Source organism: Ascidiella aspersa, chromosome 8 (genome assembly GCF_963924565.1).
Source record: "Ascidiella aspersa chromosome 8, kaAscAspe10.2, whole genome shotgun sequence".
Classification (NCBI taxonomy): Eukaryota; Metazoa; Chordata; class Ascidiacea; order Phlebobranchia; family Ascidiidae; genus Ascidiella; species Ascidiella aspersa.
This window is the reverse complement of record NC_139454.1, coordinates 21,743,099-21,765,098: the sequence shown is the minus strand read 5'-3', so window position 1 is coordinate 21,765,098 and position 22,000 is coordinate 21,743,099. Positions and strand designations below refer to the sequence as shown.

General features: G+C 37.2%; 2 protein-coding genes and 1 non-coding gene across 3 annotated transcripts; all 3 read right to left on the bottom strand.

The window, feature by feature from the left end:
• Positions 1-3,653: 3,653 nt before the first annotated feature.
• LOC146136857 (pirin-like) lies at positions 3,654-16,681 on the bottom strand. Its single transcript, XM_083395302.1, has 9 exons — positions 16,560-16,681; positions 15,932-16,071; positions 14,912-15,047; positions 11,156-11,284; positions 9,767-9,876; positions 8,710-8,793; positions 8,018-8,158; positions 6,951-7,077; positions 3,654-5,223 (listed from the first exon to the last, which is right to left on the bottom strand). The coding sequence occupies exons 1-9, from the start codon at positions 16,663-16,665 to the stop codon at positions 5,105-5,107; spliced, it is 1,092 nt and encodes a 363-aa protein (XP_083251428.1). The 5' UTR covers positions 16,666-16,681; the 3' UTR covers positions 3,654-5,104.
• Trnaa-agc (transfer RNA alanine (anticodon AGC)) lies at positions 6,016-6,090 on the bottom strand. Its single transcript has one exon. It is a non-coding gene; the product is annotated as a tRNA-Ala (tRNA).
• Positions 16,682-17,332: 651 nt separating the features above from the next.
• LOC146136856 (uncharacterized) lies at positions 17,333-19,236 on the bottom strand. The gene has a single exon (XM_083395301.1). The coding sequence runs from the start codon at positions 19,205-19,207 to the stop codon at positions 17,339-17,341; it is 1,869 nt and encodes a 622-aa protein (XP_083251427.1). The 5' UTR covers positions 19,208-19,236; the 3' UTR covers positions 17,333-17,338.
• Between the last annotated feature and the right edge of the window lie 2,764 nt (positions 19,237-22,000).

The window sequence follows — 22,000 nt, the reverse complement described above, 5'->3', positions numbered from 1 at the left end:
GTAGTAATTTCGTTTTTTATTTGTGTCCAAATCCTATAGCACTGTATGGACTCTTTTTAGCTGTGGATTAGACGACCCTCATATCGAGAGCGTGCTAATATGTTAATGTACTTAATAGGTAAATTTTTTCTAAGGTAACAGTCAACTGAAACCGAATACATCTTTTACAAAGCACAGCACCGTAATTTATAGTTGTGCTATTACTGTTATGTATAGTTTTTAGCGTGTTAAGTATCACTCAGATAGGCTAACCAATTTTATTATGGTATTTACTGAATGCCCTTTGGTGTAAAGTTTGTGTAGCTGTTTTGTAAAAAGTGCATTGCGATTTTTTTTTTATTTTGAGTGGGCAGCAAGCTAAAAAGTTGAGAACCACAATTTCGCTGTTAAAGTAGCCTCTGTATTCTGGTTCAAGATTTAATAACTATGTTATTCTTTGTCGTCTCTAGTGGGCACATTGGAAACGGTACACCACAATATGCAATGGCGATCAACAATCATCAGCTTGATAGCTTCATACATATTTAACCACGCAAATTCGGAGCATTGCACAAATGTTGGCAACGTAAACTATCGCTTTTATTGCAAAAAGCTACATATTATTGTTACAAGTATATATGTAAATACCCTATTCAACCTGGACAAAGCCGGATATTTCGTTAAGTTAACTATAAATCGTAGCTAGGTAAGATAATGGTTAGAAGCGTTGCACAAGTGAGCTAGTATTCATTTCTGCCCCATCTTCATGTAAAGGGTGTCGCTTTTTGGGTTAATAAAGCAAGAAATGTGGCCATTGGTCTCTGACAGTTTAGACATCTCTGCCTTTGGGCAATAAAATTCAAAATGCTCATGAAAGCTCGAGATTATTCTTATGTTGGTAAAGCGATGTAATTAATAACGTTAGTCTATTAAAAGTTAATCAAAAAATTAATTTCAAATAGCCATGGTAGGGGAAGCCGGGCAAAACAAACCCCTAAGGAAGAAATATTTTGAGTTTAACACATTATTTTTTGATGCGTAGGGTAGCAACCGAAAGGTCTTACTGAAAGCTACTCCTACGTTAAAAACAGCAACTGAAAGAAGCATACCCTAGACCTGCCTGGAGGTCCGCAAAACGTTTTCAGGGATCCGCAAAAACCAAAATATATCTTTATTAAATGAATTAAAGCTGGAATATGTGCTTAATCACGTTCTTGGTAAGTGATGAAATCACATCATGTTGTAAATCGTATTGAGTATGTCGTAACAGTTCGATTGTGATCTAACACAAGTAGATTGTAAAATAAAGGCAGCATTACAACAGTTCACATGTACTGGATTTTGGTTAAACTTTATGCTATCGTTCGCAAAGATGAACACAACCACGCATTTCAAGACTTGCTTCGTAGATGCAGAAGCAAAAATCATATTGAAATAAACGTGTCATAATAAAGCAATCTGGTGTTTTCTGTTTCTTTACTCAACATACGGTGCCCTACGCAGATATACAGAACTATTAAAAAGAACTAAACGCACATATTACACCAGAAAATGTAAGGGGTCCGCGACTTTTTGACGGCATCAAAAAGGGGCCACTGGTACGAAAAGGTTGAGAACCACTGCCTTAAACATTTTTCACCGATTTTTTCACGGGACGAAATGCAAAACGTACTGCATTAATAAAAGCTAATTTAATTGATTCGTTGCGTGAAAATGACGGATCAAGAATTTTTGTTTAAGTGGCGCGTACAAATTTCCAGCTATATTGTCACAACGTGAAGTCATAAATATGTACTGTAGGACGCATGGCATCAATATATAAGTTACATGGTTATCAAAAAGCCGTACATAAACTGCCTTATTTCTCACATCCTTACCAACTCTTTAGGCCAGGGATGTCCAACATTTTATTATAGTGGGCCGCATTGACACTTGAAATAATTTTAATGGGCCGCAGAACAAATTAAGTTTCAAGATTAAATATTGGCCTTTAGAGTTATATATATATATTTACCCATGCTATACTATTAGTGCGCCCCTAAAAGCTGACTGGTACATTTTAATAGGCCAATATTGAACATTTAAAATACTACTAGGGAGTGAAAATGACTAGCGGGCCGCACAAAAACTTCAGGCGGGCCGCAGGTTGGACATCCCTGCTTTAGGCAGACGAATTAATCAACCGATTTTACAGGAGATTGTGTTAAAAATTCTTATTGTCTAGCCTTTCTGCAAAACTGATCTCAACTTAAATAATTAAAATTTAAGTAATTTTATTTTAGTTCCAAAATGCTTTACTGAAAAGCTGATAAAAAACAAACAGTAAAGTTTAGTTACACTATAGTTATAATGGGCTACCTCGGGAGCGGCCGTTTTGCCCCAACACTATGCGTCGCATGAAACCCTGATTCATTTTAATTCTCGAAAAACTGAGTCCAACTGTTTCGAATTAATAAACAGGTCCTTATCTATAAATTATTTAGCCAAAAAGTAACTTCACCTTTACTAGAACTTTAATAGACAACATATATATTCACTATATTATCCTTATATCACTATCAACATCCCCCAAACACATTTTCTATCCTCGAAATCGAATCCGCCCGACTCTTTGCAATAAACGTTTTTTCGACGATAGTGAGTGTTCAGCAAACAAATATTAACCCTGTCAATTATCGTTAACCAGATGGGGGCCCGTTTGGGCCCGCTTTCCCCTACTCTTAGTGTATGGCCCACTTTTTGAAGACGTAAAAGTTTTGCACACTAAAATAGATATAAGGTTAAATATGTACAGTTTAATTAACAAGAGTGAAATTGCAAAGCCAAAAGGGTCGAGTAAATCGACAGCATCTTGATTAAGACGTTTCGATACGAGCTTGTATCATCTTCAGTCAATGTGACTGAGAAGCAAGATGCTGTCGATCTACTCGACCTTTTTGGCTTTGCAATTTATTATCAAGCTACATTACAGATCGGTGCATACTGTACCCAACAGTGAAATCGTTTTCGAAATATTTGCGTAAAGTTTTTGTAGTTAAGGTTAGACCAAAATACAAACTATGAGAAACCACCAAACACCAGTAAAACATTACGAACTCCACGTTTTAGTTCTTAAACCAAAAAAACAATGCACGAATGAGTTACTAGCCCTGAAGGAATATTAGTTTGTTTATTAGTTGGGTTCAATTATGATGAGAGGTCGAACGGTGGTGCAAAGTGGTTAATAAAGAAAGCATAGTCCGGTAATAATAACCAAGCTCAAGTCCTTAAATATGCTGTTGCTACCAGGCATACAGTATATACTGAAAATAAGTTTTTCTGGTAATAAGCTATGTTGTTTACCGACGTTTCAGCTCCCTATCCAGGATGCCTTGATCAGGAATTGTAACACCATCACGCCAAACTCTGCGCAAAGTAACCTGATGTAGGCAACCTGCATAGGTATAGCCGAAACGTTGGTAAATAAATAAGTTGAACTTATTTCCAGTATATAGCAATGTCCTAAATATGTTCGACAGACCACAAGGCAACAAGCTAATCACATTGCGGTTTCGCCAGATACGAATGACTAAACGGATATTTTACAAAGTTACAGGAATGTCAGCTGGGCTATAGTGGTAACTTTTTTCAACCTAATAGCCTGGATAACATCGCGCCTCAAGCAAGTTTCGTTACAACTTGATAATTACTTTTTCGTAGCTATTAGTTGTGTTACTACGCGAAAGTGGGGAGGATTGACATTTACGTATAGGAGATAAAGCAGGAAAAATTCAAGTAACACTCGTGGAGCAATATAATTGGAACTTATGTATAAAGTGCGCGCGTGAGATGTGTATACGTGTGGCACAAAGAGCGAAACAAGCGGCCACTTTACGAAAAACGTAAACAGTCAAATGTTAAGTATACAAGAAAATAAACGGAATAGGAAGAAAGTACACGACGAAATGCCTCAACAAAACCATTGGCGGTCAATCAGTAAGAGATATATTCGCTTGTACAGGTGATTTAACTACGCAAGGAAGACTACTAACAAGTGTAATGAGTTCAAGGTGTGAAAAGAATCAATTTTAAAGGAACCAGTACCAATTTAGACACGGACGGGTACGTAGAACAACAGAGGGGTACCAACACCATTACCTACCAAATCAATTTTCACAAATTTGCAGTGTATTGTGTACACGGACCTACAATTTAGAAAAGCACTTAAACTTTAGAAAAGCACTTAAACTAAGAAAAACTCGTAGAAATAGTGGCCAGATTTTCGAAAACCATTTTATAGAAAAATGTAATACTATGTACCGAACCATTTCGACTTGTTATTTGCGATATTTGATTCGTGGCTAGTTTTAACAGTTTAGTTTAATTTAAAGTTTAGAAACCCTTCGTTCTTAGTGAAAAATGAAAGCTAAACAACAGGCAGTACGGCGCTTGGCAGACAAATGTTTCTATTAACCACGAAGGGTATATCGCGAAAAAACAGTGGTACGACACGCTACTCAGGGAGTTCTTTTTTGCTGCAGCTTCTGTATAAATAAAAAGGTTTTCATAATCATAATAGTTTACAACACTTCGGAGCCTACATTAGTAGCCAAATTGTACGCCTTGAGGAAAGTAAAAATGCAAGCGGGTGCTTGAATTCCGACAATCTAAGGCAGTATTTCTCAACCTGTGGTTCGCCGTTTGATTTGTTTGAGTTGCCGACTGCAGTGCTTTATATGGTAAGATTTATTGAGATTTGTTCTGAGCAATATTTCTCTAAAATTCATCAAAAATAGCGTTAGGAATGGGAATACATGCCTAATCTTATTTAAAATCGAACTTGTTATTGCTAATGTCTTACGGCATGTTCGCTTACAATATGTACAATGAAGAAAGTTGTGTCGCCAAAGCTTTGCTGTAATACTTACGCCAAATATTTGGGTCGCCGCAATAGAAAGGCTGAGAAAAACTGGTGTAAGGCGGCTTTTCTTGCCAGTGTAAAAACTCTCCCGCTGTACAAGGTTAAAAGACGACGGAATGGGAAAGCCTGCTTCAGCAATGAGAAGAGATAAGGAAAGGAAAGAGGAATTAACGGCTAGTTATTATTACTGCTATCTACATTCGGACAATGGGTTGCGATTCAGAGTTAGCGCTGCTTTGCTCTTCGGCTCCTCCATTTAGGGGCGCGCTCGAATCCGTTGAGGCCGAACTGGTAATCCTCGAACGTGCTCTGGATCTCTTCGATCTTGTTCATCACGAAGGGACCTACGCATGCGGCGACACATATTGTAAGGTTAACTAGGGATATTATCGGGCCTTTTTTTAAAAACACTCAAACGACAGGAGACAGTTAAACTTCTTAACGCAAAAGCCAATTTTGGCCTAACAAATTAAAAAAATACCCTTTATAACGTTTTATTTTTTTCTATTGTGATTGTTTTTAGCACAGTAATGTCGTGATTTGGTTTAGGATCAGAACGTGATACTTTCTGTCAAAGACCAACTAGGTATGTCCGATAATATCGGGCCGGTGCCGATACCCGATACCAAGGTGTAGTAATGGTGCTAGTCCGATACTAGGGCGGCATCGGTGCCGATCTGATACCAAATTTATTCAAAATTGTCAGCCATGATTTGCCATTCAACGCAGCGATTGTAAAGTGAAAAGTTACATTTTAAAAAGTAGGTTAGCTACTTGAGATAACCTAATTCTCAACGCTTAAGCAATTTTTAGGTGATAAATTAAATAAATGACATTATAACGATTCAATTTTGTCTATTGTGATTGTTTTAAGCATAGTAATGTCGTCATTTGGTTTCGAATCGGATCGTAATACTTTGTGTATAAAATATCGGGTTGCGCCGCCGGATGGACCCAAGCATGTCGCGACTGATATTGTAAGATTAACTAGGGATGGGCGATAATATCGAGCCAGTGCCCATACCCGATGCCAAGTGGTGGTAATGATACTAATCCTATAGTACACCGAAAAGCCATCGCAGACTCGCCGAATCTGTCGATCTATGATTTAAGCAGAGCAAGCCGGAAAAACAACTGGCCTGCAGTGAGGTTCGAACTCACGACCTCCGGTCAAGCTGGGACCGTCGCTCTACCAACTGAGCTATGCAGGCCCAGAGAGGAACGAGTCGAGAAACAACCATGCGCCAATACTTGCACATTTTGTTAGTACAAGCAACTTCACACTGGGGGATCATCAGTCCGTATCAATCAATGAAAGACACACACAAACATATGTGTTTGATAACATCTGTGATCTAGCCCCTCGGAAGTTGCTTTATGACCAACGATTACTTCACTGTAGGCCAGTTGTTTTTCTGGCTTGCTCTGCTTGCATCATAGATCGACAGATTCGGCGAGTCTGCGATGGCTTTTCGGTGTACTATTGATACGGAAGCCGTAATCGTTGGTCATAAAGCAACTTCCGAGGGGCTAGATCACAGATGTTCTTAAACACATATGTTTGTGTGTGTCTTTCATTAATCCTATAGTAGGGCGACATAGGTGCCGGTGCGATACCAAATTAATACAAGAATTTTTAGCCATGATTTACGAAGCGATAATAATGTGAAAGGTTAGCAACTTGAGATAAACTTTTTAGCGACTTGAGATAACTAAACCTCCTCACGCAAAATCAATCAAGTTTTGGCCTAAAAAAATTGAAATTTGCTTTTTAGTTAGGAAGCCGATATGATTTCGATGTTTAACGCAATATTTTTTCAAAAATTTAAATTGTTAAAAGTCACGTTGCATACCTGGTGGATGCCGTATTTGTCTTATTCAAGAAATTAAAATCAAGTTACAATTCTAAACAAAAATGTGTATTTAGACATGACGGTTATTTTATTGATGATAAGTTTTGCGCAATTGTACTTCAACAGATCCGCTTAATATTGGGACGATTTTGCGTTAAGCTTGTTTATATTAATATACGAAACGATCGAATACCGACCGAAACGAAAGTTTTACTTGCCATGCTGTACGACGGGTTCGTTGATTGGTTCTCCAGCAATAAGCAGGCAACGCGCTGGCTCCTGAGATGTGTTGGACATTTCCACGTAATCTCCTTCGCCGAATACCACGGTATAGTGCGCCTCCACCTGCAAACCAACGTTGGTAATTTGTAGATCCAACACACCGACATACATATTATATATATATATACATATATATATATAATTGTTTACTCACTTTTAAACTGCAAATCAGGTTTATTTAAAGCTATTCCATTGCAAGCAGTGCAAAAAAAAAATTAAAAAAATTTTTTTTAGGGGGTGGGCAAAACTTTTTTTTTTCAGAAATTTGCCCGAAATCTGAATTTTCAAATCGACGTAGCACGGTGAATACTGAACCAAACGTGCCCAGATTTGGTTTGTGGGTTTTTTAGACGCAACCTAACAATTCCAGGGGGTCCCCCAATGAAATTTGACAAAAAAGTCCTTTTTTGAACAACCATGCTTAACATAAGTAGGGTTTCCGATGCTGTAGACCGAAACTGGGAGGTATTGTACCGTTCTATACTAAATTCATTCCAATTTTATAACTTCAGTCACGTTTTATGGTCAAACGTGCGATTTGATCCTAGAAGTTTTAATGCATCACAAATAGTATGGTTAACACGTTGACCTTACGATAACTTCTAAACGCCAAAGCAAATTTAAACCGAATAACGTAGAAAAAAATGCCTTTAAACTTTTCAATATTATCTATATGACCTTTTTGGGCATAATATTTGGTATCTGATCATGATATGTTTTGTATGTCTACATTCGAGTGTTTCCGATCATTTAAAGCTCATCATAAAAATAAAGGCCAGATTTAACTTAACGTGATCCAGTTTACAAGAGATGTTGATGACGAGTATTGAAAAAGGGTAATTTACTAAATACAAATGTTTAACTATTCTTACTAAGCACTAGATTTAGATATGGCAAAATGACATTACGAAACACAATAGTAATTCTACACTACGTGATATGCATATACGACTGCCACCTAAAAAGTAACCACAGTACATCGACCTAATCCATAAACAATCACCTCTTCGTTGGCAAGGTTAATAACCCCAGTGAGGGTGTAAACGAATGCTGTCCAACCCTCGGGTAGGGGTTGCTTGTGTTTCGCCCCGGGGGCCAGGGTGAAGTCGAGATAGGTGGTCGGCGTCCGGGTGTACACCTTCGACTGAAAACGAACCAAAAACCGTGAAAATTATAGTTTTTGAATCAGAACCAGGACTTTAAAGTACAGTTGTTATCGCTATAGGCATAGTGCCTTCTAAACAAAGCAAAAAACGTTTATGAAGGATTGTTTTAATTCGTAAGAAGTAATCTAGAGCAGGGGTTTCCGAACTGGCGTCGCGAGGAAGTCCGTATACATTTTTTATACAAACTGTTACATCCGTAAATTGTTATTTTTTTCTGTTTGATATTCCAATGACAAACTTAATGCAAAACAAAACCAAATACATACTACTTCGACAAATGCGTGTCAAAGCATACAACGAAAAATTGTTATGTTTTAAAAATGTTAGGAGGTTGCGAAAAACTTTAATATATTAAACGGGATGGCACACTGAAAAAACCCTGCTTTAGTGCACAGGTGTCAACGGCGGTGGCCGAGTGCTTAAAAAAACAGAAAACAACATATAATAATGTTGTATATTCCATTTTCTTTTTTTTGCTTTTCTGTATGTGTATATAAAAATATTTTTAAGACTAGCATTGTTCCAATACCTTTACACCGAGTGCCTCTCCAGAAATAACTGCTACCGTAACTCCATCTTTGCTGGGCTTTGGGATGTCTTTGCTCAGCAGTTCCTGAATATAACAAAAAAAACATGTTTTTTAGCATTTCAGCTTTCCTATATTCCGAAAGAGCTATCACCGACATCAGTCAGCGTTTAGAAGGCACCAAGTAAACTATTGTAAGTATATCGTATTTGTTGGTGAGTACTTTCAACAGGGCTAGACCACACTACAGTATACACCCATGTGTAGGTATGTCCGGTAATATCTGACCGGAGCCGATACCCGATATCGAGTGATAGCATCGGTACTCGATCGATACTGGGATTGTATCGGTGCCGATCCATTAACTAATAAATTTATGGATAACAGCCATGTTTTGCGATATATTCTAGAGCTCCTAGAAAGGCTAATTTTCAAGAAAATATAACAGCAATCCGATAAGAATATGTGTATTTGTTTGTTGTTTTAAAACAAGAAAACGTTTTAAAATAAATCAGATGTAAATTGATCTTTCTACTTTGTAGAAGATATAGAATACTTACTAAAGTACCAACATTTCGAACACCTATTGGAACAATCTTCTTCAGGGTAATATTATTTGCAACTATATAGGCGATGTTTGTCTGGTATTATATATTTTTTCGCCTATATACATTCCATTTTATTGCCCTGAAGGAGATTGTCCGAAAAAATTGTCGAAACGTCGGTACTTTTTTGGCCGGAACAATTGTACAATTGAAACAATGCCCGGCAGCAACAGTATATTCATATGTTGGAATATTTTCCAAACATGCATTGTGGGTGGATGATATGAAACCCCCATGAGTGGATTGCTAAATATCCTCCTTATTTTAGTTACATGAAAGGATGAAATACAGGCTGTAGAGCGGGATTACACTATTTGCGGCCTTATGGTATAGCGCATGCGCACGCTGAACTAAACAAACCGACTCCGTCGAGTCCCTAATCCCGAGTCCGACTCCGCAGCCCTTCTTTAAACTCGAAGAATACGTGAACAGGAGGTAAATGAGATGGTACCAACCTGGTAAGCGGGTTCGCACATCTTTTGTTCACGTTTGAGATTCACCCACAGCTGGACTGCCACTGTCTCGTCGTCTGTGTGCGGCATCTCGGAATGAACGACGCCGCGACCTAACAAAACAATTGCGGTTCGTCGAACATTGAGTAACCGTTTTTTTTTTTGTTTTAAAAAAGACAATGCGAATTGAAGGCGTTTCGCCCGCAAAGCATTTAACAAATTTGAAAGCTCTCATTTTGAAGCTCGCCAGTCAAAAGATAAATGGTGTATGCTTTTTTTAGTAGTTTATAAAGTTTTGCAATTTTGCAAAAAAATTATATTTTTGTGTGAAATCATTCACAAATGAGAGTGGAACTGTAAACTAACCAGTTTTATAATTTGGAAACATTTCCACTACACATATTTCAAGGTGAATTATTATTCAACATGTTAAAACGCCACAGAGCAATATTTTGCAAAACAACTTCTCTGCCCTGGTGTAAATATCATGCGACGTGTTCGTTAAATATACCTAATAAAAAGGTTCAACTATAGGATCTGCTTTCACTGTTAAGATGTTTGTAATTGTTTACACAGCCAAACTTATCAAGTATCTTAATGTAAAACAGGTTTTAACTAATTCTAATCATGACTTATTTGTTATAAGTTAAATGGCAAATAATTTTTTTTTTTATTTTATTTTGTAGATAATATTTTATAGAAGTTTAACAAGGAAAATGAAGTTTAAATTAAGCCTGCCTCCAAAAGCATGTGGAGTTGATAAAAACCACACATAAAACTGTAGAAGTTTGCTCAGCAATTAACCATGACTTGTTTGTTTCGAGTTAAGTGACAAATTGGGAATTTTCATTTTATTTTATAGACAATAATTAAGCCAAAAAAGTAAAAACGAAGTTTGATTTCAACCTTCAAAAGCACGTGTAGTAAAAAAGCACTATACACAAAACGGTAAAAATTGTGTTAGCAATTTCAACCAAGAAATGTCTGTTCCGAGTTAAATGGCAAGTGTGAATCTTTTTTATTTTTATTCACGTTTGAGATATTGATCATAGCTGAGCAAAAAATAACACCAAGTTTGATTTTAACCTTTATAGGCAGGCGATAAAAAGCACTAACTGGAGGCGATAAAAGCACTAACACCAAACTGTAAAAGTTTTGTCGGCAATTCTCACCAAAAAACATGTTTGTTTGGGTTAAATGTCATGTTGTGAATCTATTTTTTCTATTATTTACCTTTGAGATATTAATGATACTTGCGCAAAAATGTAAAACGAAGTTTGATAGGCATCTGGAGCCGATAAAACCACTATACACCGAACAGTAAAAGGTATGTCAGCAAGCTTCGCTTTGTCCAAATTGCGATATTTTTTTGCAAACAAGTAACTAAGTTACCAGCAGTCATCCACTGTAAATCGCCTTCGTTAATGACTCCGCGGTGTCCGCAGAAATCCTCATGTTCCACCGAACCTTTCAGGATGTAGGTCACTGTCTCGAATCCTCGGTGTGGGTGATCGGGAAAACCTGAAAGCGGAAAAGCCTATCAGGTCGCATGCGTGCGTTTAGGAAAATCTGGAAGCGGAAAAAGTTAATCGGCAGACGTGCAATGCGAAGGACGATTTTATTCCTAGGAAAAACAGCGGCAAATCTGGCTTTTTAAGTTAACGTTTTTTCTTTCGGTTCAAATACTATTACACAAAAACGGCCCTACGCTTATCCTCAAAAACCAGAAGAGGATTAGGGTGGACACATATATAAACATCCCATTATAGAGAAGGATACTGTAAGGCCAAGCTTATAAATTAAACCAAACAAACTAAATTAGTAATGTGTGAAGAAATCGTCTCGCCCTTACACGCAAATGACGACTATGACTTCAAATGGGGCCAAATATTCTATAGACTTTTCTGGCTTAATCTGTCATCTATAAAAGAAATATATTTCGCCACAAAATAAGGCAACATCAGTCTCCGGAAAATCTACTTATTTTGTGGTGAAATATATTTCTCTTATAAATGACTGTCTTTGATTAGGAGAGAAAAGTCTAAAGAATTTTAATACCAAGCATTGCGGCGTCGTCTAGAAAGTGAATTGCTTTTTTAAACGATAAGGAGTTTTTTTGGCAAATTGACAACACGTCGCATTGAGGACAAAGGCTTGTTAAAGCGATAAAACTTTCCGCAATATGAGTTGACGCGATTTGTGGGATGTGTGACGTTTGTTATCTTTCGATTTTCTCTCTTCTCTTGTAAGTCTGCAAAGTTGTGAAGCAACTTGGGCGCAGAAAATACTTTTCGGGGCCTTTTATGCGCGGGCGGGCTGACTCCAGCCATAAGATCGAAATAAGAACAACCCCAACGTCGGAATAAAACACAATTCGGAATAAGACCAAATTAGGACTAATACCTAATAGTCGCAGTACCGTCGAAATCGGAATAAGTCGTAAACCTGTCGAAATAAGGCCTAAACAGCCAGATTCAGGTCTACAACTCCAAATCCCACCCCTAAGTACATCACTATATCCCCTAATAATTTGAACTCTACCCTATTTTATAACCACATCCATTACCCACCAATAACCCCAAACAGGGTAAAAATCCGATACCAAAACAGCGGCGCCCTAATGGCACTTTTCAAATTAGGGCGCCCAAACGTTGACACCACAACAGCCGATGCTAGACCGACTGCCCCCGATTGTCCCAATACCCTCTCCTTACAGTTTCAGGAGTTATTTTGGCCATTTAGGCCCTATTTCGATGAATTTAGGACTTATTCTGACAGGTGTAGGTCTTATTCAGTCGATTAAGTTATTATTCTACCCTGGATATTACTGCGTATTTGGCTTTATTATGTCGTTGCCAGACTTAATATTATGGTTTTATGGAATTTTCTGCTTTAGATAATTGTTGTTTTTTAGGTCTTATTGGGTGTTCTCTGTCGGGCACCACATCCGCAGTTGTTAAATTGCAACGCGAATTTTTAAAAGGTTGATTTAATTTTTGATTCAAAGTGTCTCAGTTCTAACAGAGTTGCACCAAATAGAGTAGACCAGTGTTTTTCAATCTGTGGGATGGTACGCACTTGTGCGGATGAAAAAAATGTACTGCGGATGACAAACGTTGTGCGGATGAATGTGTGGATGAAAATGGTGCATGTTGTTATTTTTTTATTACGTGTAATACAGTAATCAAAAAAGCTGGTGCGCCCACTTGTGCGTTACAGGTGCAGTAATAGACCTATAGTCTCGTGGTTCATTGCAACTTAAGCTATTCATTTTATATCAGTCAATGCTTAGGCACGCGGTTTTAATACACAAACCTTTCATTGTTATTTCACAAATAAAACTAAAAGGTTGCAAACCTACTGTGCTTGTTTCGTGCGGATGGAAATTACAGAGGTTGAAAAGCACAGGAGTAGACGATAGTTATGCGTGGAGAAATGAAATTGCATTAAAAGTAAGGGAATGGATCGTGATCCTTTTAAACTGCTTTCTTTATTGTTCGTATAAAGCAGAGGTGGGCAAACTGCGGCTCTCCGGCATGTTTTTTGTGGCTCTTCTAGTTGAATCGTAAAATTTCAAAAAACTTGAAAAGGTTACCAAGAGTACCGTTTATAAACCATTCTTTTTTCTTTTCTTTGTTTAGGCCAGCATTTCGTTTATGACGTAATACTAGACATAGATTCCGAAGAGTTCGTTAACAAAAGACTGATATTGATAACTATTGTGCGTGTTATTTTGCTATTACCGTTATTACTGTGTTGATTATTACCGTTTTGGTGTATTACAATTCTGTTATTATTGCGGCTGGCATTGCATTATATACCGTTTTTTTTATAGACAAAATTTTGAGGCTCTTTGGTGCTTGTATTTTCTGCAAATGGCTCTTCCATTGAATACATTTGCCCACCCCTGGTATAAAGTTTAGCGTGAGGTTTGAACGGTATATCCAATTTACTATAAATTAAATACCTCGGACAACAAAGACTGTGTTTTGTATATGGAAAAAAGTAGTTTGACGGACAAATAGCTTTGTAACCGCTACTTTTATTTTAGTTTTTACGATCTTGTGATAAGGGCTCCAAGAGAAGACGCGTGTGTTACTAATTGCCAAATAAGGCTTAAAATCCCCTGGGGATTATTCAAGGGCACTGACTTCGTAGAATTCGATAAAAACAGGAATCTTCACACCGGTCCAACTAATTCAACCTAAATCAAACAGTTCTGCTATGTTATTGAGAATGTCACCGAAAATATAAAGCCTTTTGTTTCCCGTTACTTGATAAAACGTAACGACCATGTTACCGTATGTTGGTGCTGCAAATGAGATTTGACAATCCAAACCCAGATACATCACTTTCTGACGTTGTTCTGCGAGGGTAGTTCAGCAGCCGTAATAATTACTTCGCTTAAGTTGCAAAAATACAAACAAAAAAAAAATTCCAATCAAAAAATTGGCGCTTTTTTACTTATGTACGTGAAAATTAATAAAAAAAAACTTTCTTCAAATGCCGCATACCACAACGCATATTGTTTGGGTTAGGGTGCGGGTTACCGTTTGGTTGAGGGTGGGTCAAGTTATTATTAATAATGAACATAATATTACTTGACCCACCATCACCCAAACGCTAACCCGCACCCTAACCCAAACAATATGCGTTGTGGTATGCGGTATTATTTTTTTTTTTTTTTGCAAAACTTTTCACGTACAATAGTGAAAGAGCGCCAAAAATTGTTATTCGCGTTTCTACTAGATTTCGATTGATGCCAAGTTTTCTGAATGACAGCGATACCCGATTTTGTTATGTTTTTGACAACCTATCACAGATATCGATGTTGTTGCTTTTTACCGTTTTTTTTCCTGTAGTATAGTCATAATTTGAACTAAGAGAAAGAAAATCAAAATAAAATTTCAGTCTATCTTCATTTGCCTATAAAAATAATCTTTTGCATGATTCTAAACAAAACGATGGTTGTCGAAAAAATAAATTACTAACAAAAATAGGAAATTTATTTGAATTTAAGGAAAAAATATTGGCGGAAATATCGGCCAAAAGTTACCGATACCAATACATCGGTAGGAAGCCAAATATCAGTCGATTTTATCAATAAACCAATATACCGGTCTATCTCTAGTTTCTACTTGTATTTACCTGCTGGTGGTCGGATCTTAGCCTCATCCAGCAACAAAAACGGGTCCAAATTCTTAAGTTCCGGTCTTCCAACGCTCCGTCTTACAAGTGCCCCAACACCTTCTTTCACTTCCACACTCAAAACTTTACGAATGACCTGAAATTTATTGTTTCATAAAAAAATGTTTAAAACGGGTCTTTATATTCTACTGATTCAAAGAAGGGGTCTTTAACTTTTACATTTTTGCGGGAGATTCCTTAAATACAAAAGTCTTTCAGCTGTTTATATTAAGTAAACTTTTATATTAAGTTTATATGCTTAAAATACAGAAATATTACGCTGTGGCACTGACAATTTACTAAGTTTGGGTAAGAGTATTGTGGATAACAAAAACAAAAGGGTAGTAACACTGCAAATGTAAATACAAAAAAAATATCATATAATACTTGTGTGTAGTGAAGAAACAAAAACAATGTTAGCTGTAAACTTGTTTCCAAGGACTTTATTATTTAGATTTAAAATAATTTAGATTTATAGAAAAGGCGAAAAAATTACTGCTACAATGGTAAAATTGCGTAACATTTTAGTGTAATATATTCAACGGATTGTCCAAATTGACAACTTGATCCTTGATATAAAGCTGAAATGGCCATGTAAATCAATAAATGCATAAATATATATATTTATTTTATAATGATGTATTTTTACCTCATTAATGAGTCATTATTTTGTCAAAATATTTTTTTGCCACCTAAAACTATAAAAAAGTGGACACAAGAACATCTCAACACTAGATTAGAACTATGACAGACAGTTCACTAACCTTTTTTCATATCGTTTGAAAACTCAATTAGTCATCCTAAATTGTTTGCCTTTAAAATGTAATGTTTCACTAACTTTGAGCCCCAAATGTCACCGTAAAACAAATCAAACATATGGCCGATATGGGTGTTTTAATATTCAAACGTTGTTCAAGAGAAATGTGCTATGATTCTCAAGAGATTACAATAAATTGTTAAAATCCATTCCCTTATGCATACCTGTCTTGGAGCTGACATTTTGTGGGAAAAGTTTTGGGCTGATGTTGAGACTTCTTTAGAAATGGTTTCAAATGATAGTACTGTATTTGATATGAGCGAGAATAAAACCAGGGTTATCCACCACATCAACAACGCATAACCTACAATGTGTATAAAAATGTTATAAAAAATACTTTGTAACAAATATTTGTTTATTTGTTATCCACGATGGATCAGTTAGACCAGTGGTCGGCAAACTTTTCTTTCCAGAGCTATTGAAGGCCTATTACTTAAAGCCACTACAACAAACAGGGGCGGTTTCAGGATTTTTGTTTGGGATTGGGCATACAAATTTTTACAAAGAAGTCACAAAGTTATGTAAATAAAAAAAAAAAAAAAATAAAATACAAATTTCACAATACAAATTAATTTTGAAAAACTTGTTTTAACTTGACCAAACTTTAATTAAAAGGATACATAAAGCATGAGGCATGATAAAACTAACTTTCCAAAAATAGCTAGCGACCCACTAAAAATGGCTAAAAGGCTCACATTTGGGCTGTGGCCTAAAGTTTGCCAACCATTGAGTTAAGACAAATGCTATTTAACTTTTGTTTACAATATTAATGAAAATATATACGTATATCACCTTCCAGATGTCCAGTTAGCAGGTTTAGCAATATGACAGGTTTTTTCAGTTTATTATATATAATTATTGACCTGTGCAAAAAAGGTGAAAACAAAATATAAATCATATTTAATGACAACTAACGAACAAAAAAAACTCGTTCTTTGTAAAAATTCAACAAAAATCAAGATTGACCTGATAAACTAAACCTCATACAACACCAAAAAGAAACAAGCAGTTCCGCGAGAAAATAATGAACCATCAACATAATGTTTGAATACAGTTCATGACATGCAATTTACCACCCAAGCCCGAAAACATAAGGCATTAACAAATATTCGACACAACAAATAAAGTCAGTTCAGTGGTAATAAATAAACACACTTCATTCAATAATAAGCAGTTATGTTAACTTTCTTATTATAAAACAATTGTTTTTACACAAGCACAAAACATTTTTAACTCCAACTGGTCAAATCCTTGACAACTTTACACACCCTAGTGAGATTACTTCCTCATTCCAACACTATTGCACTAAAAACACATGAACATAGGCACAAAAAATCCATTAATTAAAGGATGAAGCTGAAGTTTTATATAGCATTAGACCCCTATTATGACAAATAAGATTAAACGAAACTTGAAATATTAACTATAAATATAGGAACACCAACTGTTGCCACACTTGCAACTTAATTAAATAAATTTGAAACAAACAAGATCATATCGAACTAAGCTTTTTGGTAAAAAAAAATGTAAGGCAAAAAGGCAAAAATAATAAACTTTTTACATAAAATTTACTAAGCACAGGTTACGGTAGGCTCCCTGATTATTTCGCATTGCTGAATTACAGAAGCTAAAAGGTTATGACCTTCTGCGTTTGTCAGATTAGCAGTTTCTTGTGTATGTGGAAGGTCAACCATGGGCAATACAAGTGGTGTTGGCGATGTAGAACGTTTGTGCTTTAGAGACTTTTTCCGTTGCTTGGCAGGTGTGGGTTTGGTTTCATCTTCGGACGATGACTCCGGTTTAAACATGCAATCTGTCCACTTACTGAGGTGCTGGTTACGAAGGGCATCGTCAACTTTCGCTAAGTTGCGCTTACTTTCTAAGCGGTATTTTCGCCGAAGGTCATCGCGCGAACGGTGCCGGAACATGGCGCTCATCAGATCGAAGTCTGCTCCAACAATGCCAAGTGCATTGTAAAACTTTCTTGTTTGTTTGTCTGTCCAGCGCGATGCCTTTACAGCAGGACGCTTGCGGAAACTCAAGTAATTGACCTTGCTGGTAAGGCCACTTTCGTATACCGGTGATTGATCGACAATTTCAACTGTTTTCGCGGCTGAATTGACAACCAAACTCTCTTCATCGATGACTACCGAACCATCTTCATTTACCCGCAATTGTGGAACAAGCGCAGGCTCATCTTCTTCTGGTTTATTAGGGGTTTCGGAGGCTTCACTATTCTGCATCTGAGATTCTGTGGCGGCAGCAGAAGCTTCCAATTCCTTTGCAGCTTCAGCGGTCGCTGTCATCTCCTCAATTTCCCGCAACTTTGCCTTTAGGCCAAGTTCTTTTCCACTGCAGCGTGGTGGGTTGAGGTAAATCAAATCGGACATCGAAATAAAGTTACAGTCCAGCTCTGGCCAGACCTTGCTGTCGCTGGCTGGATCCCGCTGCTGCAAGATTTTGAGTTTGCCAATTGCTCTTTGTTTGTTCTGTTTGTCTTTGATGGTTGACTCTCGGGCAGAGTCATGGCGTGTGCGGCTTCCACGGCTCACATTTGGAGGCTGCGGATGTTTGACGTGGCTGTGCAAGTGACGGGATCCAGCAGTTGGGGACCTATGAAGCACTGGAGAATGCAGCGGAATATTATGGAGAGGCGAAACAGCTGGTGCTGAATTGTTTCCAGATTCAAGTTGTGGTTTGTCGATTGGCAAGGAACCAAGTGATTTTGGTTCTGGAGATGTAAAACCAGGGTTTGTGCTAATATTGTTTGGGCTTGATGTAATGTGAGATTTTAGACCAGCTGTTTCAGTATGGGTTACACTGCTCACTAAAACATCAGTAATGTTCTGTGAAGGTGTAATAACTTTTTCCTGATTGCTACTGGGCGATGAAAGTTCATTTGACTCAGATTTTTCCTTTTCTTTCTGTGCTCCCGAATTGCCAGATGCTGTTACTTGATTGGTGCTAGGAGCCTTGGCTGTTCTTTTGGTATTTGGAATTGCAGTAAATTTGCGACGCCTGGATTTTGGCGGACCTGGTTTTACAGCTTCATCAGATTTCGGTGTAGTTTTTGCGTTTAGCGCAGCGTCTTCTTTTGGCTCACTCTGTGTTTCTTCAGCTATATGTTTTTCTCCGCAATCTTCTTTGGCTGTTAAGCTTTCAGAATCGCATTCAACAACCGTACTTTTATTGTCCGATACTTTCACCTCAGTTGACGATAAGCCTTGGCCATCGGTAACTTTAGTTAAAACAGCAGCATTTTCAGAATCTTGTAATTCTGCATTTTTTGAGCAGGAATATATTTCAGCAGCAACACTGGTTTCACTTGTTTTAGCAGCATCCAACACAACTTTGTTTTCTTCATCTTCCTGTGTGGCTTGTGATTGTTGAAGTGCCTTTGGCAATATTGGTCGAAACTTTTCCTTCCTGCGTCGAATCATGCTGCATTAATTACATTTACATCAGCCACAATACTGGATCTAAATATACACAAAATATGTATGTCAAGTTGATGATTGATAAGCATAGGCAAAAAACAACCTAATGTACACATCTGAATAAATATATGCACACCTAAAATTTGGAAAAACAGTGGTGGCAGAAACACATGTTTGCACCAAATCTTGATTGGGCAACTGCACAGCTCTACACCTGAAACATTGGGGTCAGTCGGCTATGCACCGACGCCACTGTGCAATGTACATTTGGCAAGTGCACACATGTGTTTTTTCAACCGAAACTGCACCCAAACAAATTGGCGCAGGTAGAATTCTACCACACACATATTATTTGGGTTAGGATGCAGGTTAGCGTTTGGGTTGGGTGTAGGTCGAATATTATCATTAAATAATAAATATATTACTTAACCACCCACATCTATACCTAACCACCCACATCCAAATGCTAACCAGCATTGATAGGGATTCTAGACCTGCGCCAAACATCAAATATGCACTCCGATTTGCTATACATTACAACAGGGGGTGCACTTGTGACATTTGGTGCACCATGTCACATCAATTTTTTTGGACGTTAACCGCAAGATTTTGTCAAGATCTACCATACTTTCCAGACAGGAACCACAAGACTCAGCAAAAAGTGCCATGAAATGCTGATTGGTCTAGTGCTGTGACCAAATTTAATAAGCGAAATCACAGAATACTTTTCAAAAACACCATGAATTTTTTCAAAAACACCATGCAACTTGCAAACTTTGAATTTAAAACATTTTACTTTCTAAAATTTCTGATATAAAAAAAAATTAGTTTGCATAAAAAAAAAATTAGTTTGCAACTAAGAAGTACCTTCTTCTGCATAAATATTTGGGTTAGGGTGTCGGTTAGTGTTTGGGTAAGGGTGGGTCAAGTATTATTTTATTATTTAATAATATTGCTCAACCTACCCAACCCAAACGCTCACTCGCACCCTAACCCAAATAACGTTCGTTGTGAAGGATTGTAGACCAGCGCCAAACTGAGCTTCATATTTGTTTTCACATCTCTTTAGTGTGCATTTACAGGCTATAACTTCATGCTATTGCTATGCTTTAAAAATACGTCAATATATAAGTGCTTTAGCCGAAATCAATATTTCAAAAGGTACTCTCAGGTTTATAAGCTTAAAACACACTTTAAACACTCTGTAAACAAACAAACGAGATGCCATCTTCCCGTGCAGTTCATTCGAATGACAGGCACAACTTTCCTACTTAACAATTGACAGAACAGAATATTGCGTAGAATCCGCATCATCACATTTCTAACAGTGACTTGGCGGATTTGCCTTTTTCGCATGCTTTTGGGGTGACATGGCATTTTACTGACACAACTGTCTTATCAAAGGTTTTATTCTTTCGCAAGTAACAATTATATGCGTGCAAATGGACAATGGCCAAAACTTGCGAGGTGATGACTGATAAATGCCAGATTGCTTTGAGATTCCCGCCGCGACGACTTGTTATATTTTACCCCTTTCGTGTTGGCAACAACTGGCAGTAGCCTATCGGTTAGCAGGCTATTACACTTTTAAAAGATCAGTAAGGCAGTTCGAACGCTAAATCAGTGCTCTTCAAGCTTTTTGGGTTTTGCGAACCCTTAAAGTTGTTGTGACGAACTCATGCACTCTGTTTACTTGAAAGGTAAACTGAGGTAAAAAGCGGTATGAAAACACATTATGCATATCAATATCATCATGTCAATTAAATTGAGTGGAGCTGCCGACGTTTTACGCACTCTCGGTGAGAGTTCGATTATAGCTGCAGGCTGCTTGCGAATACTGCACAGAGGTTCATTTATATGTCAGTTGAAACATACATCTTTTTTCTGAAATCCTGAATGTCAAATATTAAAAAACTGAAATTAGTCAAACATTTGTTTTTATGTTTAATGCAAAATTGGGAATAATGCCTAATAGTTGTATTACCGTCTAAATCGGAATAGGCCTAAGTCCTAATCTCGTCAGAGTAAGGCATAAATGGTCAGAATCAGGACTGAAGAACACTTAACCTAACGCCACCCTAAGTACAATCGGAATCTAATACATTCAGTGAGATTACAGCTGTCACAAAGCACTAATAAAGTTGCAAGTATCTCGTTAAAATTTGCAAAACGTTCCAGATAAAAATGCCCGTGTGACCGACCCTACCTCCAATCGCCCAAACACCAAAACAATCGGCCATATTTCACAAGTTTATAACCTAAGAATTGGTAGTCAAAATTGTAGAGTTCGGTCATCTTGCTAAAGTATTCCTACTAAAAAACATTCAGTAAAGGTATCACCAGAATAGGAAACACTACGTAGTAATTAGCCACGTTAGACGCGTTTTTCGGATCCTTGTCTGCATTATATAATAACGCAGTCTACACTATAATATACGACTGTTGTAAACAATTCTACAGATGTTAACGACCATTGCATCCAATCTACCGAGATCAGTGCAAATGCCAAATTGTCTGTAATAGGATGTAAAACAAAATAAAGATGTTGATCTAATAAGCATACATTTACAAAACAGAGAGGATGTATACACGGAGTTCACAGCTAAAAGCCCAAAGAGTTGGTTTTGATTTTGTTTAAGATAAAAAAAATATTTATGATACATATACGTAAATGCCAAAATGTTGAACAATAACCCAAACCTAGCACCTAGAACGTCCTTTTTCGCGTCTTGAACATCACCTCATACTAAATGCTATGCAAAAAATGGAAAAGAAAGCCAACATAAAAGCTTTTTT

Coding starts and splice junctions, on each gene's coding strand:
- LOC146136857 (XM_083395302.1), bottom strand. CDS start 16,665: ATGATTTATATTTTGTTTTCACCTTTTTTGCACAGGTCAATAATTATA. Junction 16,072..16,559: donor GCTAACTGGACATCTGGAAG/GTGATATACGTA, acceptor TACACATTGTAG/GTTATGCGTTGTTGATGTGG. Junction 9,877..11,155: donor TTTACAGTGGATGACTGCTG/GTAACTTAGTTA, acceptor TTGTTTTGTTAG/GTCGCGGCGTCGTTCATTCC.
- LOC146136856 (XM_083395301.1), bottom strand. CDS start 19,207: ATGATTCGACGCAGGAAGGAAAAGTTTCGACCAATATTGCCAAAGGCA.